At 39.9% G+C, this 13,224-nt stretch overlaps 1 protein-coding gene across 2 annotated transcripts in view; it reads right to left on the bottom strand.

The window, feature by feature from the left end:
• The window catches only part of LOC136886404 (retinol-binding protein pinta), a 43,391-nt gene that overhangs the window by 19,469 nt on the left and 10,698 nt on the right, over nt 1-13,224 (bottom strand). The window contains exons 2-3 of one of the 2 annotated variants that reach the window (XM_068230571.1): nt 12,835-12,988; nt 5,938-6,097 (exon numbers count right to left, since the gene is read on the bottom strand). In XM_068230571.1, the coding sequence (XP_068086672.1) occupies nt 5,938-6,097; nt 12,835-12,976 (302 nt within the window). In that variant the 5' untranslated portion in view covers nt 12,977-12,988. The remainder of the gene's footprint in view (nt 1-5,937; nt 6,098-12,834; nt 12,989-13,224) is intronic. The other variant, XM_068230572.1, reaches the window with a different exon arrangement.

The following is a 13,224-nucleotide window of genomic DNA, read 5'->3' as shown; positions in this document are numbered from 1 at the left end:
CTTGCACTCAGCTACTCAGTCCGGCGATTGAAAATATCATAGCATTAACATTTGTAGTATCGAAGCTCTCTGTACTTGTAGGGTTATTAACTAAAAGCTTAGCCATGCAGCGGTTCAAACGGTTGAAGCGCTGGCCTTCTGAACCCAACTTGGCAGGTTCGATCATGGCTCAGAACGGTCGTATTTGAAGGTGCTCAAATACGTCAGCCTCGTATCGCTAGATTTACTGGCACGTAAAAGAACTTCTACGGGATTAAATTCCGACACCTCGACGTCTCCGAAAAACTTAAATGTAGTTAGTGGGTCGTAAAGAAAATAACATTATTTACTAAAATGTTAGAAACTACTGCTTAAAGATCCCAATGGCGTGATGCTATTAAAGCAGCTGCAAAGAGGAAGTAATTAAAAAATACCTCCCGTTTTGCTACAATATTGACATTTTCACGGAATGAAAACTAATCCCCATTATTTCAGATTTTCAAAATTTTAATTTTGGCTCGTGATCTGTTACATCCCCTGTTAAGGAAATAAGTTTACTCCACGGAGTAATTTGTCATCAGGTTCTGGAAATACGGGATATTTAATTAACACGCAACTGTGCCTCAAGATGACGTAATATTCTTGCTAGACAGGGCAGTCTTGGCGTCCTTCTCTCTGATATATTCCTACCTTTCTATCGGTCGCGACAGAGGCTGAATTGTTTGTAAACACTAACAAATCAAACAAGCTGACCAGCACACAGCAGGTACAACATACTACCAAGAATATGTACTGGCATTACGCAATCGTTCCTTAACTACTGTCATTTCTGATATTTTCACCGCGTTTTATGGAGAATATACTGAATCTTACTGAGGAAATATTATTCCCTTGGATTGTGGGAACAGCTTACTAAGTTGATGGTGAATGATTTAATCTCAGAAAACTGCAAACTAAGACAAAAGTAGAATAAGAAGTATGTTATCCTCACCTGTCGTAAGAGGCGACTGAAAATGAATGAAAATGAAAACCTACAACCTGTTTTCCAGTCAATGACCGGGTCAGGAATGAAATGAATGAATCATATATAGGCTATTAGTACTATGTGGTCTCCACTCCCAAAGTGATTTTATTAATGACTGATAAATGCTACGAAATGAGAACGAAGAGTGTTGCTGGAATGAAAGATGACAGGGAAAACCGGAGTACCCGGGGAAAAACCTGTCCCGCCTCCGCTTTGTCCAGCACAAATCTCACATGGAGTGACCGGGATTTGAACCACGGTATCCAGCGGTGAGAGGCCGACGCGCTGCCGTCTGAGCCACGGAGGCTATATATGTACCAAGCGACTAAGGCGCTCAAATTGGGGAGCCTGTCTTGGCGACCACGATTCCACTAGCTGAGTTTGGCATTACTTCCACTTACTTGTGCCATGTTCTTCACTTTCATCTATACTATCCGAACTCCCTTGGTCGACTTTTGCTCTTTTCCATCTGGCGAGTTGTGGAACAGAACTCTTTTCGGTCACCGTTTGCTTGTGAGCAAGATCTCTCATTACAGCAGGCTTCTTTTCCAAGAGACATAGCGAGCGGGAACATTTAGAGACCAGTACTTTTAAATGTCTGCTCTACGGTCAATCCTGAAGCCAAATTTCGTAGTCCAGAAGTAAAGTCCCCTTGCTTATGAACTTAAAACCTGTGTCTTCCTCTACGTAGTGTATTGAGAAGTGGACGACCCTCTTCCTCATGCGCCAGCAGCCACTGCGCACCTTACTCTTTAGGTTCCATCGTGACCATGCAGGCGGGTGGGGGATCTTCTGGATTAACTCAAATAGGAGACTGTGGATTTGAAACCACTGGTTTGAGGAGGATGCTAGTGTTATTAAAACTGGCTCCGATGAAGGTTTCTTTATTGCAAACAGTGGCAATATTTCAGAAAATGAACTTTCTGTAAGTGGCATCAGTGATGGTACGGAAGTGGAAGGCGAAGAAAATGAGGCTGTGATTGGTGAGTAGTTGAACGTACTAGGAAGAAACAGATATAAGTGTTCACGTGAGACATTCATGAACATAAGCAAGACACAAAAGCATAACAATTTATATGTGTTTTACATGTATGATTTTCGATACACTTATTTAACTTACCTTGTTTTACTGTTTCAATCTATCAGTCACATGTATTTGTTCTTAAATATGAGTTGTGTAACGATATTTTGTAAAGTTTCCCTTTTATAAAATTCATTAAAAGTGATGATCACTGAAGATAGTCTGCTATTCTCTTTTAGGAGGGAAACAAAGGTTAACAAACGTGCGCTTTGATTTTACGAAGACAACCCGCTTCGGTTTTCTCAATATAAAATAGAAGACGTGCCTTTTCTGTTTCTTATTTTCTTTCAAGGTACATAAATATCTTACATACTAAGTAATTTCATCGAAATACATTCTTATACAATAAATTTGATGTTTTTGTTGTCTTGTGCATGAACAAGCAGGTTTTCTGCTTGTTCTACACTTGAGAAAGTAACGTAGAGCTGACCATGTGTGCAGGAAGGGGTGTATTCTGCCCGAAGGCAGGTCCGAACCTCCGCAGAGGTGTGTCTGAGCCGGAGTTTACGTACGGGAGGGCGGCCAGTTCCTTTCCGCTCCTCCATTCCCTTACCCCGCACTAACAGCGCGTGAAAACACATCCAAATCTTGACCGCGCCCAATGTTGCTTAACTTCGGAGATCTCACGGGATCCGGTGGCATGTGTGAAAGAGGAATCCTTCAATTTAACTCCACAATAATGGAACGTTTGAACCTGAGCCTTATTGATAGTCATACTATAAGCTAATCTCACAGGAAATTGTAATCGTTTGAAAGAAAATGACAAATCATTTGAGATCAATGACATTCTTGGTATAAAAAGCGATTTCCCTTTTTTCCTTTTTTTTTTATTGCTAGTTGCTTATCGTCGCATCGACACAGATAGGTCTTATGGTGAAGATAGGACAGCAAAGGCCTAGGAATGGGAAGGAAGCGGCCTTGGCCTTAATTAAGGTACTGTCCCAGCATTTGCCTGGTATGAAAATGGGAAACCACGGAAAAACATCGCCAGGGCTGCCGACAGTGGGGTTCGAACCCACTATCTCCCGGATGCGAGCTCACAGCTGCGCGCTCCTAACTGCACGGCCAACTCGCCCGGTTCCCTTTTTCTTTATCGGTTAGGATTATTGTCTCAATGATATTGTTAAGGAGCTGTTTCAGTAAGTATCTGCGTTATATTCAAGAATTACGGAAAATACTCACAGATGTACTCAAGCAGCAAACTCTTACGGTTCTGAGATCACCATTCTCTTGTCGGATGAATCAAAGATGTTATAAATAAAACCAAGGAGTACAAATAACAGCCTTCTGAAGTACATTCTCACTCATTTTAATACATTCAGTGACGAAGTCGGCCACTCTTAACCAGTGGCGGCTGGTGCAGAAAATCAGTTGTGTGCTGCAACCCATCCCCCTCCAAAAAATTAAAATATTGAGAAACATACCGGTATGCGGTTTTCAAGAGGCTCTCCACTGAGTTTTTCACACTAAACAAACACGTAAACAATCCCAACACATATACACATTCCTCATAAAAAACTATATAATTAAGCACACAATAACACCTGCAATGGGAAAATATTCACTTGGTGTGAGCGCACAAAAACAGAACTTCCCAATGTTACCAAAATCATTGAAATAAAACCAGGAAAGTCGTAATGCAAAACTACATGTTATGTTTTTATAGTGACATTTATAAACTAGATATTTTTATTATAGAAAATCACAATATCATGTCCTTATTTTGACAACATAAAAAGTACAATTTTTATAGTTCATCGGTTTACAAAGGTGGCTATGGAATAGGCAAGTTGGGAGTATTCCATCCTCTTTGGTATTAAAAGACAGCTCTACAGTATTTTGTTTTCCCGTTTTACTTTGAGCGATCCCCTCTTAAATACTACCGCTGAGTCAAGAGGGTGCCAGCTGCCACGTTCTCATTTCAGTCGTAATGCAAGTGTGACTAGTGCTGCCTCTCTGTGGTCGAAAGAAGAATCGCTGTGAAGTGATGTCTTGGCTGTCTTGGCTGTTGTTTCCACAGCCTATCGGAAAAGTTGGGCACGCATACGCAAAAGACAGAGTTCCTGTTTTCTGGCAAAAAGCTTAGAAATTCTCGCTGAGCTGTGATCGCACAGCCCAGCACAGCCACGCGGCGTGGAGCACACGACTAGTTACCTGGTTGTGAGGGGAGTTGAATAATTTCCTATTCTTTGGCTGACTCCTTTTTCAATGCACAGTATTTGATCGCAGATAATATTATTACAGTAATTTATTTTTCAAACAGACAATGTGCTGCAGCACTTCAACACATAATGTACGGCTTCCCCTGCTGGTGTCAACCGACGAATCACTAAGGAACAAAGATATTCGTTGACGTCGCTTTCATTCGGGCGAGCAAGTGCAAGAGTGGGTGTGGTTGTGGATCCGTCAGCGATCTACCTCTTTCTACAAAACTGGAATTGATCGTCTTTTCTCCGAGTGAGATAATATACTGACACTTTTGGTAATTACTTTTGAAAAAATGAAACCCTCCATGGTCACGTTGTAGCGGGTGATCGGTTTTCATTTTACTGCGCCTTATATTAATAAGAAATGAAATTACGTATGGATTTTAGTGCTGGGGGTGTTCGAGGACAGGTTCGGCTCGCCAGGTGCATGTCTTTTGATTTGACCCCCGTAGGCGACCTGCGCGTCCTGGATGAGAAATAAATGTTGATGAAGACGACACATACAGCTAGCCACCGTGCCAGCGAAATTAACCAATTACGGTAAAATTTCCCGACCCTGCCGGAAATCGAACCCGGGGCCCTTCTGACGAAACGCCAGCACGCTAACCATTTAGCCTTGGAGCCTGGAATTAATAAGAATTGTTTGTTTTGTCTGTTTGTTCCGGAGAGGCTCAAAAACTCCTGGACTGATTGAGCTAAAATTTGGTTAGGACTAGTGGACCCGTGCGAGAAATCTCGCATGTTCATAAAGTGTGTGGTGGATTGGCCCCCTGGTGAACTATGGAATACACAAATCAGTACAATATTAGACAGTATTACTTACCACTTAATATAATCTTTGATATTTTAACATTTAAGGTATCCACTTGAACGGAAGCAAATGAAAGTGCATTATTATACTGACGAATGTTCCGGAAGTAATTTTTGGTTTTACTATCATTTCTTTCTTAACTGATCATTACAGCATATTATAATGACATAAAACAGGCGCCCCAGCGGCCAAAATGTGAAGTGAACAGCAATGATGGCGCGTATTTTCCTACAGCAACAGTATTTGCAAATCGCACACTTCGAACAATTTTTAAAAGTAATTTTTTAAAAGAAATTATCGATATTTATTAAATGAGAGTGAAGTTCGTTACTGCTAATGTCCATTCTCTTTACTTTGAATGCTCATTTGTCACGGTTATGTTTACTTTTAAAAGCCACAAATGGTATCTGTACTACTGAAATAATATGTATCATGATATAGCTTGAAGTCCCGAGTCACGCAAGGGATACTTTTGATATATTTCACCTTTTTGAACTAGTGAGGGATTTTAAAGGGATATGCCTCAAATGTGGGCAACTTTTGCCCTACATTAACTAAAACAACGGGTAAACAGTTGGTCCTATCGAAAAACAAAGTGCACCGTGTGGTCCTGAAATTAAATTTCCTTTGTAAGTTTGACGCTTTTCGAGAAAATTCAGTTTTGTTTTGGCTGCGGTCGCCTTCACTAATGAATCGACCACTCATTTCAGGCGTAAGTAGGGTTCAGGTGAAGCCATGTTCCGTGACTGCCGTGTGGCCGATAGGAAAAGCACGACTCGGCTCGTTCTTACTTGAAATACTCTATGCCTTTTTTCGTTACCTAATTGTTACTTACTTGGTATTTAATATATCCTGCAGTTCTGGTAGGAAGGGGTCTCTATTTCTGAAGATCTCCGGTAGCGCCGTGCGGAAAGTGTAGTAAGCATCTAGCTTCTCCTTCGTCTTCTCTAGGCTGAACTTGCATCCTCGAAGGAATGTTATCAGGAACTGATCGTCTGAAAACAACGATATTTTGATGTTATTTCAGATGTGTTTCCTAAAACCGCAAACATAAATATTGGGATGCTAAATTATTATTATTATTATTATTATTATTATTATTATTATTATTATTAATTACTATCCAGCGGTTTTAAAAAAATTCACTTTACATCGTACCGTCACAGATATGTCTTACGGGAACGATGGAATAGGAATGGGCTAGGAGTGGGAAAGAAGCGGCCGTGGCCTTAATAAGGCGTGAAATTGGGAAACCACGGAGTGGACTACCGAGAGTGGGGTTCAAGGCACTGTCTCCCGAATGCAAAGTTAACATCTGCGTGACCCTAACCGCACGGCTAACTCGCTCGGAACTTACAAGAAGAAGAGTACTGCTGTATCTTAAAGTATGGTCTGCCTGCCACTGCACGGAGAAATACCACGGCAAGAGATGTATAAATGCTACCAAGTGGCAAAAAAAAAAAACAATCCAAAGTTCTAGTTTTTTAAGCAAACAACTCAATGTTGAAAACATCTTAGAGATATGAGGTACGAATTTTCGGTAAATAAGATACAATAAAGGATGATAATATTTTCTTTATTTATTGCTAAAAATTACTATCCTTTTCTTAATCATCTTTATCCGGTTTATTAGAATAGCAGTTTGCCTTTTTCTACCACTACGAGCGCTTATCTAATTCAATGCATTGCTTCACTTAAGCACCACTATGAGCGCTTATGTGAGTCAATGCATTGTTTCACTTAAGCACCACTACGAGCGCTTATGTGAGTCAATGCATTGTTTCACTTAAGCACCACTATGAGCGCTTATGTGAGTCAAGGCATTGCTTCACTTCAGCACCACTACGAGCGCTTATGTGAGTCAATGCATTGCTTCACTTAAGCACCACTACGAACGCTTATGTGAGTCAAGGCATTGCTTCACTTAAGCTCTTATAACTACATTCGGTGTGGACATCTTTCAAAAAATCAAAAAATACCTAAGGGTATTGAACCAAGGAACACATTACAGAAAAATATGTAAATAAGTTAAATTGTCTAGGATTAGATCAAAAATGAAAACGACTAAGTAAAAAGGCAATTTTATGCTGTTTTTCCGGAACTAAATTTAGGCCAGAAGTGATCTTCGAAATTTTTTTTTTTAAAGTTTAATAAAGCTATCCAAGGCTCACAGCTTGAAATCTTTCCGGGCCCATTAGCCCTTCAACTTTCGGTACAATTGAGGAAATGGCTTAAATTTACGTTTTTCGTAGGGTGGGGACTCGTACATTGTCTGCTAAAAATATTTTCAACATTATACGATGTAAATCTCTGTGTGTACATGGACGGGAGTGTAAGTGTTGTCGAGTGAATGAATTACTGTACAAGAGGCATTATCTGAATAATGTAACTACCGTATTGTAAATATACGCTTAGTGGGTCTGTCAAGCATCTAATGTACATGGGGGTTGCCCTGTATAAGCAAAGCAAAGTTATATCCGTACAGGCCATGAAGGCCCTTGGAAGGGTGGAAGGTAAAGGCTTCTACTATCCATAAACTGCGCACTTGTTGGGGTAGAGTGGTTAGATCTACGCCCGGCCGTTTTGCCCCCAGAAATTAACCTGGTACTCATTTTTCGTGTAGGCTGACTGAACCCCAGGGCCATGTACTCCTCCGGAAGTGGAAATCTCGTTTCTTAAATTTTACGACTTCCTGACGGGGATTCGAACCCACGTCCTTCCAGTACGCCTTTACGGCCTCGGCCAGGCAGCCCCTTATAAAACCTGTATGATTTGTGGTAAATAAATAAATATACAATAATAACACGTGTATTTATAGTTATCAGATTTATGATTATTTGATATCCTCAAAGTGTATTTCACAAAATTTTTATTTGCTACTGGTTTAGAGTTGCGCCTGGGAAGAAAATCACCGTGGTCTTGAATATGATACAACTCTGTCACTTATCCCGTATGAATCTTTTGCACGCCTGTGTCGAGTGGAGCTCGACATTAAAATATCAGTCTTGCGTTCCGATGTCGAGTCCTACTCGACATGACAATAGCTCGTACTTTCAACACTCCTACAACGACTCTGCTGTGTTTCGGCAATGTAGATCTATCTAGCGGTCTCCGAGAGAACACCTTTCCCTATTTACTATAGTTTGCGGGAATTGTAATTACTCGGTAACTTCTGTTATTCTCGAATGTTTATGACAGTTTACTGCCATTACAGTCTTACTAATAAACGGTGTATAACTTCTATACAACGTTTACATACCGTTTATGTGCAGTTTGTTATACATCTGTTATAGTTATTCACTGGATTGCTTATACTGACAAGGACCCTTGTATGAGCTTTTACTGTATAGCAGCGAGTGACGAAAAAGAAACAGCGGGAGGTCAGTTTATTTTAGTGCTAATAATCATGTTAAAACATCCGACTTATCCATTAAGTACACATTGAAAGAACGGAAAATAACGTTGATGATATCTACCGTATATGCAACAGAGAAGGCACAGGTTATAGAGCAGGGCTGGCCACAAAGAGGCTCGCGAGCCGCATGCGGCTCTTGACTCAGTCTTGTGCGGCTCTTGAAACCAACCTTAGAGTTAAATTAAATGATATACAGTAATTAATGGAATCTAACGACATCTCGCGGCTGGCGTCAGTCAGTAGCAGTGATGTGCGGCTTAACGTTATTAGCGCTGTAGGTCAGTGGTAAGACATGGGAGGTGTAGATAGTTCCGGCGCCTTCCATTTGATAGTGGTTTGAGCGGGAGAGTGTGTCAGTGAGCCAGTGTCGTGAGGTTAAGCCAGTTGTGTGCTGTGCTGCAGAAATCAATGGCAGATTTAATGATTTGAGATCATTCCTGGAAAATCCTTTTTCTGTTGATGTTGTGAGCGATGGCAGTCCTGTCTCATCACCAATAACAAAGGATACAGCAGCTGTAGAGTTGGAGCTACAAGAACTGCAGGAGGACGAAGGATTAAAAGGACTCAAACGAAATGGCATTTCTACCATAGAATTTTGGAAGAATGTTCCAGAAGAAAAATACACACTAACAAAACAGTGTGCCAAAGGACTAATCTCAATCTTTGGGACTACTTATGTGTGTGTGAATCACTGTACTCAACGATTAAATTCATTAAATCTACATATCGATCTGAACGAACTGCTGAACATTTAAGTGAAATTGTGCGAACTGCGCTTACCAATTATCAGCCAGATTTAAAAAAAACTAACAGCAAAAATGAACACTCAGAAAAAGCAATTCTCAAAAGTAAAATTTCATTCCTTGATGTGTACCTGAAAAATAATGTTCTATGTAGTGTAGAAAATAAATGTTCCTTCATTTGTTATAAAATGAAAAACGTGCCTTCATTTGATAAACCATTTTCTAAACATGCTCCCAATTTTTTGTCTCCTAAATTTGTGGCTCCCAGAAGTAACGTTAGTGGCCACCCCTGTTATAGAGGCTGGACATGTTCGTAAAATAAAATACTTTAAAAGACGGAGTGACCCATTTCTCCTAGATGACGAAAGATTTAAAATGAAATATACATATTTATGAAAGAGTATTCTCGAATTGTAATTACCACAGACAGAAATGACTTAATGTAAGGTCCAAGATCGGGCGAACTTCATGTTCTCACAGCACTACAGACATGAGCGCGGAATGAGGTTAAAATAAATTACTAACAGTGACATAATTATTACTAGTGTGAATAATGAAAAAATAACTGAAAACCTACAACCTGTTCTCCAGTCTTTGACCGCGTCAGGGAGGTAATGAATGAATCATGTATAGGTTATTAGTACGATAGGGTCGCCACTCCCAAAGTGATTTATTAATGACTGATAGATGCTATAAAATGAGAATGGAGAGTGTTGCTGGAATGAAAGATGACAGGGAAAACCGGAGTACCCGGAGAAAAACCTGTCGCGCCTCCGCTTTGTCCAGCACAAATCTCACATGGAGTGACCGGGATTTGAACCACGGTATCCAGCGGAGAGAGATGCCGACGCACTACCGTCTGAGCCACGGAGCCAGCTTAGTGAGAATAATATACCGCTGAAATATGTGTATTACTATAAGTGTTCTTGTTTATTCGTGCATTCCATTCAATTCTACTCGTGCTACCACGCGGCTTCTTGAAAGGTTTTGCTCCTAGATAACCAGCAAAAGCGATCATAAATGCGGTGAACGTGAAGAAATACGCCAGTGAACTGCAGAGGGAGATTCCTACGACTTGGAACGAGTGTAAACGTGCTGTATAGTAATAAATACACATACCACGTTTATTAGTAAGAAAAATATGCAACGCTTATGCGAGATTTATTCAACGTGTAACTGTACAAGTGTTAAACAAGTCTATACGGACATGTTTTAGTAATACTGAATGTAAACATGATTTCTGCTTCATCTCCACTCACGGAAATGGATATTTTAGAGCAGTTAGTGGACAGTATTGATGCTTTCACCAAATACAGTAGAGACAATACGCGACACTGAGCGAGATATCGACGGACAGCTATTGGAGCTCTCTCTAGCGAGTAGACCTGAAAACTACTGATTCTGTCATAAGAGCACGTGTATTTTTGTGTGAAGTTTTTGGTGTTATTTATGCGTTTTCAGTGAGTTGACATAATTAAATAGTAGCGTGTGTCATTCCTTGATATCTCCTCTCAACATGAGGGGAAGGGTATGTGCTGTGTTTGGCTGCAGTAATGCGCGGTCGTTCTTCAGGTTCCCTCGTGACAAGAAATGTAAGTAATATTGTGTTTGCATATATATTCTTCCAGTGCCAGAGATTTTTATAGTACTTCATAATCTTCTGACCTGCTCGACCCATATTTTAACTGGCATAAAATGTAATACGCATATTTTATTCTATAGTGCAGCAGTTAACCTTAAATACCGATGTGTTGTTGTAGGTGTGATCTGTGGGTTTTGAAATGTCACAGAAGTGATTTGGATAAGGTGTACAAGAAAGAAGGGACGCTACGCTTATATAAGAATTATAAGATCTGTTCAGATCATTTCCAGGCCAGCGACTTTAAAAATCCTCGAATATACAGCTAAGGGTATGTAACATTTTTGCTCTAATTGTACGTAAATATTCCTTATAGCATCACTATCGACAACATTTTCATACTTTTCTTTCTTTATCCCTCTTTTTAGATTAAAGCCGGGATTTCATAGATTATCTTTCTGTTAGTAGGCTTCATGTTAGGCGGAAAATTGTCTAGCTATTAAATGTTAATTCGCCGGGCTGAGTGGCTCAGACAGTTAAGGCGCTGGCCTTCTGACCCCAACTTGGCAGGTTTGATCCTGGCTCAGTCCGGTGGTATTTGAAGGTGCTCAAATACGTCAGCCTCGTGTCGGTAGATTTATTGGCACGTAAAAGAACTCCTGCGGGACTAAATTTCGGCACCTCGGCGTCTCCGAAAACCGTAAAAGAGTAGTTAGTGGGACGTAAAACAAAAACATTATTATTATTATTATTATTATTATTATTATTATTATTATTATTATTATTATTATTATTTTTATTATTATTATTATTATTATTATTATTATTATTATTATTATTATTATTATTATTATTATTATTATTATTATTATTAAATGTTAATTCCTTGCATCATATGTGTAAGGAATGTGCCGATATTTTTATTGACAAGTGCCTTAATGTGATGATACAATGTTTTTAAATGAGAAAAAAGACAAATCCAACCGTAAAAGTTCAGACAGGAATGCTAAAGCTAAAAAAGTAATGCATAAATGAAAGATCAAGCCATTTCACACCAGTCCATTTCACTTCTTGTTTATATGTCTAATTTCAGTCTTTGAATAATAACCTTTTAAATAATTCTTCATTCATTTATCCAGAATTGCTTTAGCAACTTCGAAGGTAATATCTCAATAACACTTTCTTTATAGACGTAATTTATTTATCCATTTCCGTACATACATTTCCATTGATATTTGAATTTAGCGCGATTTTTTCAGGTTAAGTCACTAGGAGCGCCACCGTCGAATTGTCTCCCATTTTAGCAAGGCGAAGTCCGTAAGTGTCGCGTATTATCTCTACTGTATTTGGTGGAGATAAGGTGTTGCATCTTGCAGCGGCAGTTAGTGTCAGTATTCATAGTGAGAGAAATGGAGCTAGAGGTAGGACCATCGCGTGTAGTGAAGCACAAAAGAGGAAAGCCACTCAGAAGTGACCATAGGCAGTGCATTGTGGAGGTGTTCAATAAACTAAGTTCAGACCTTCGCACTGTTGTTGTACGTGATGCGCAGTGCTGTGCGTCCGAACACGAGATTTGACGGAGTGGAGGTCAGCATTACACGCTCAGCAAATCACAACTCTTTCTTTGGCGGAGGCGTGGACATACCATGTTGCATCAGGATTAAACTCTCATGAAAAGCGATATAACTGCCAGTATATAACATGTAACATAATTATATTTTGTGTTAGATAGTTTTGTACTGTTCACTTCCTGCAGCTGTTCATAGTGCAGACAGTAATTACTTCGGAGTGGAGCAGGAAGCACACGCTAAGAGTAATGGACTTCAAAAGTTGAAAATGGGATTCCACGGCAGACCTTCATCCGGGCTGCCGACAGTGGAGTTAGAAACCACTATCTCCCGTAGGCAAGGTCATAGCCACGTGACCCAAAGATCGTAGCAACAACGCTTGAAATTTCAAAGCTGAAGTACAGTAACTTCGTTACAATGTCACTACCTGTTCTAGCGTGAATGTGTGGTTGTTTACTTATCCACTCCTTTATGTGGTTCACATCCTCCTCTCTGCGTTCAGGCACCTCGTTTAGGTTCTTCTTGGCGTCTGCTTCTAACTTCTTGCTCAGAGGTCGGATGTCCAGCATGGTGCCACGAACCTAAAACAAAGGGACATACCATGTTATGTATCTTTTAAACACTAGGAGGTGATATCGTCATAGCCTCCATGACCGTTCTAATCCAATGAATGAGGGATTTCTGAAATTGAAAAATCACCTTCCTGCTTTTGGATTCAAGCTCAGAAGGGCTACGATTCTTATGAACTAAAATGCTCAGTATAAAAATGATGTTAGATTTTACTTTGGCAAATTAACTGATCATAAACATGTCTTTC

This window comes from Anabrus simplex, chromosome X (assembly GCF_040414725.1).
Source record: "Anabrus simplex isolate iqAnaSimp1 chromosome X, ASM4041472v1, whole genome shotgun sequence".
Lineage (NCBI taxonomy): Eukaryota > Metazoa > Arthropoda > Insecta > Orthoptera > Tettigoniidae > Anabrus > Anabrus simplex.
Note: the sequence above shows the minus strand (reverse complement) of the source record. Positions and strands in the feature narration are given on the sequence as shown.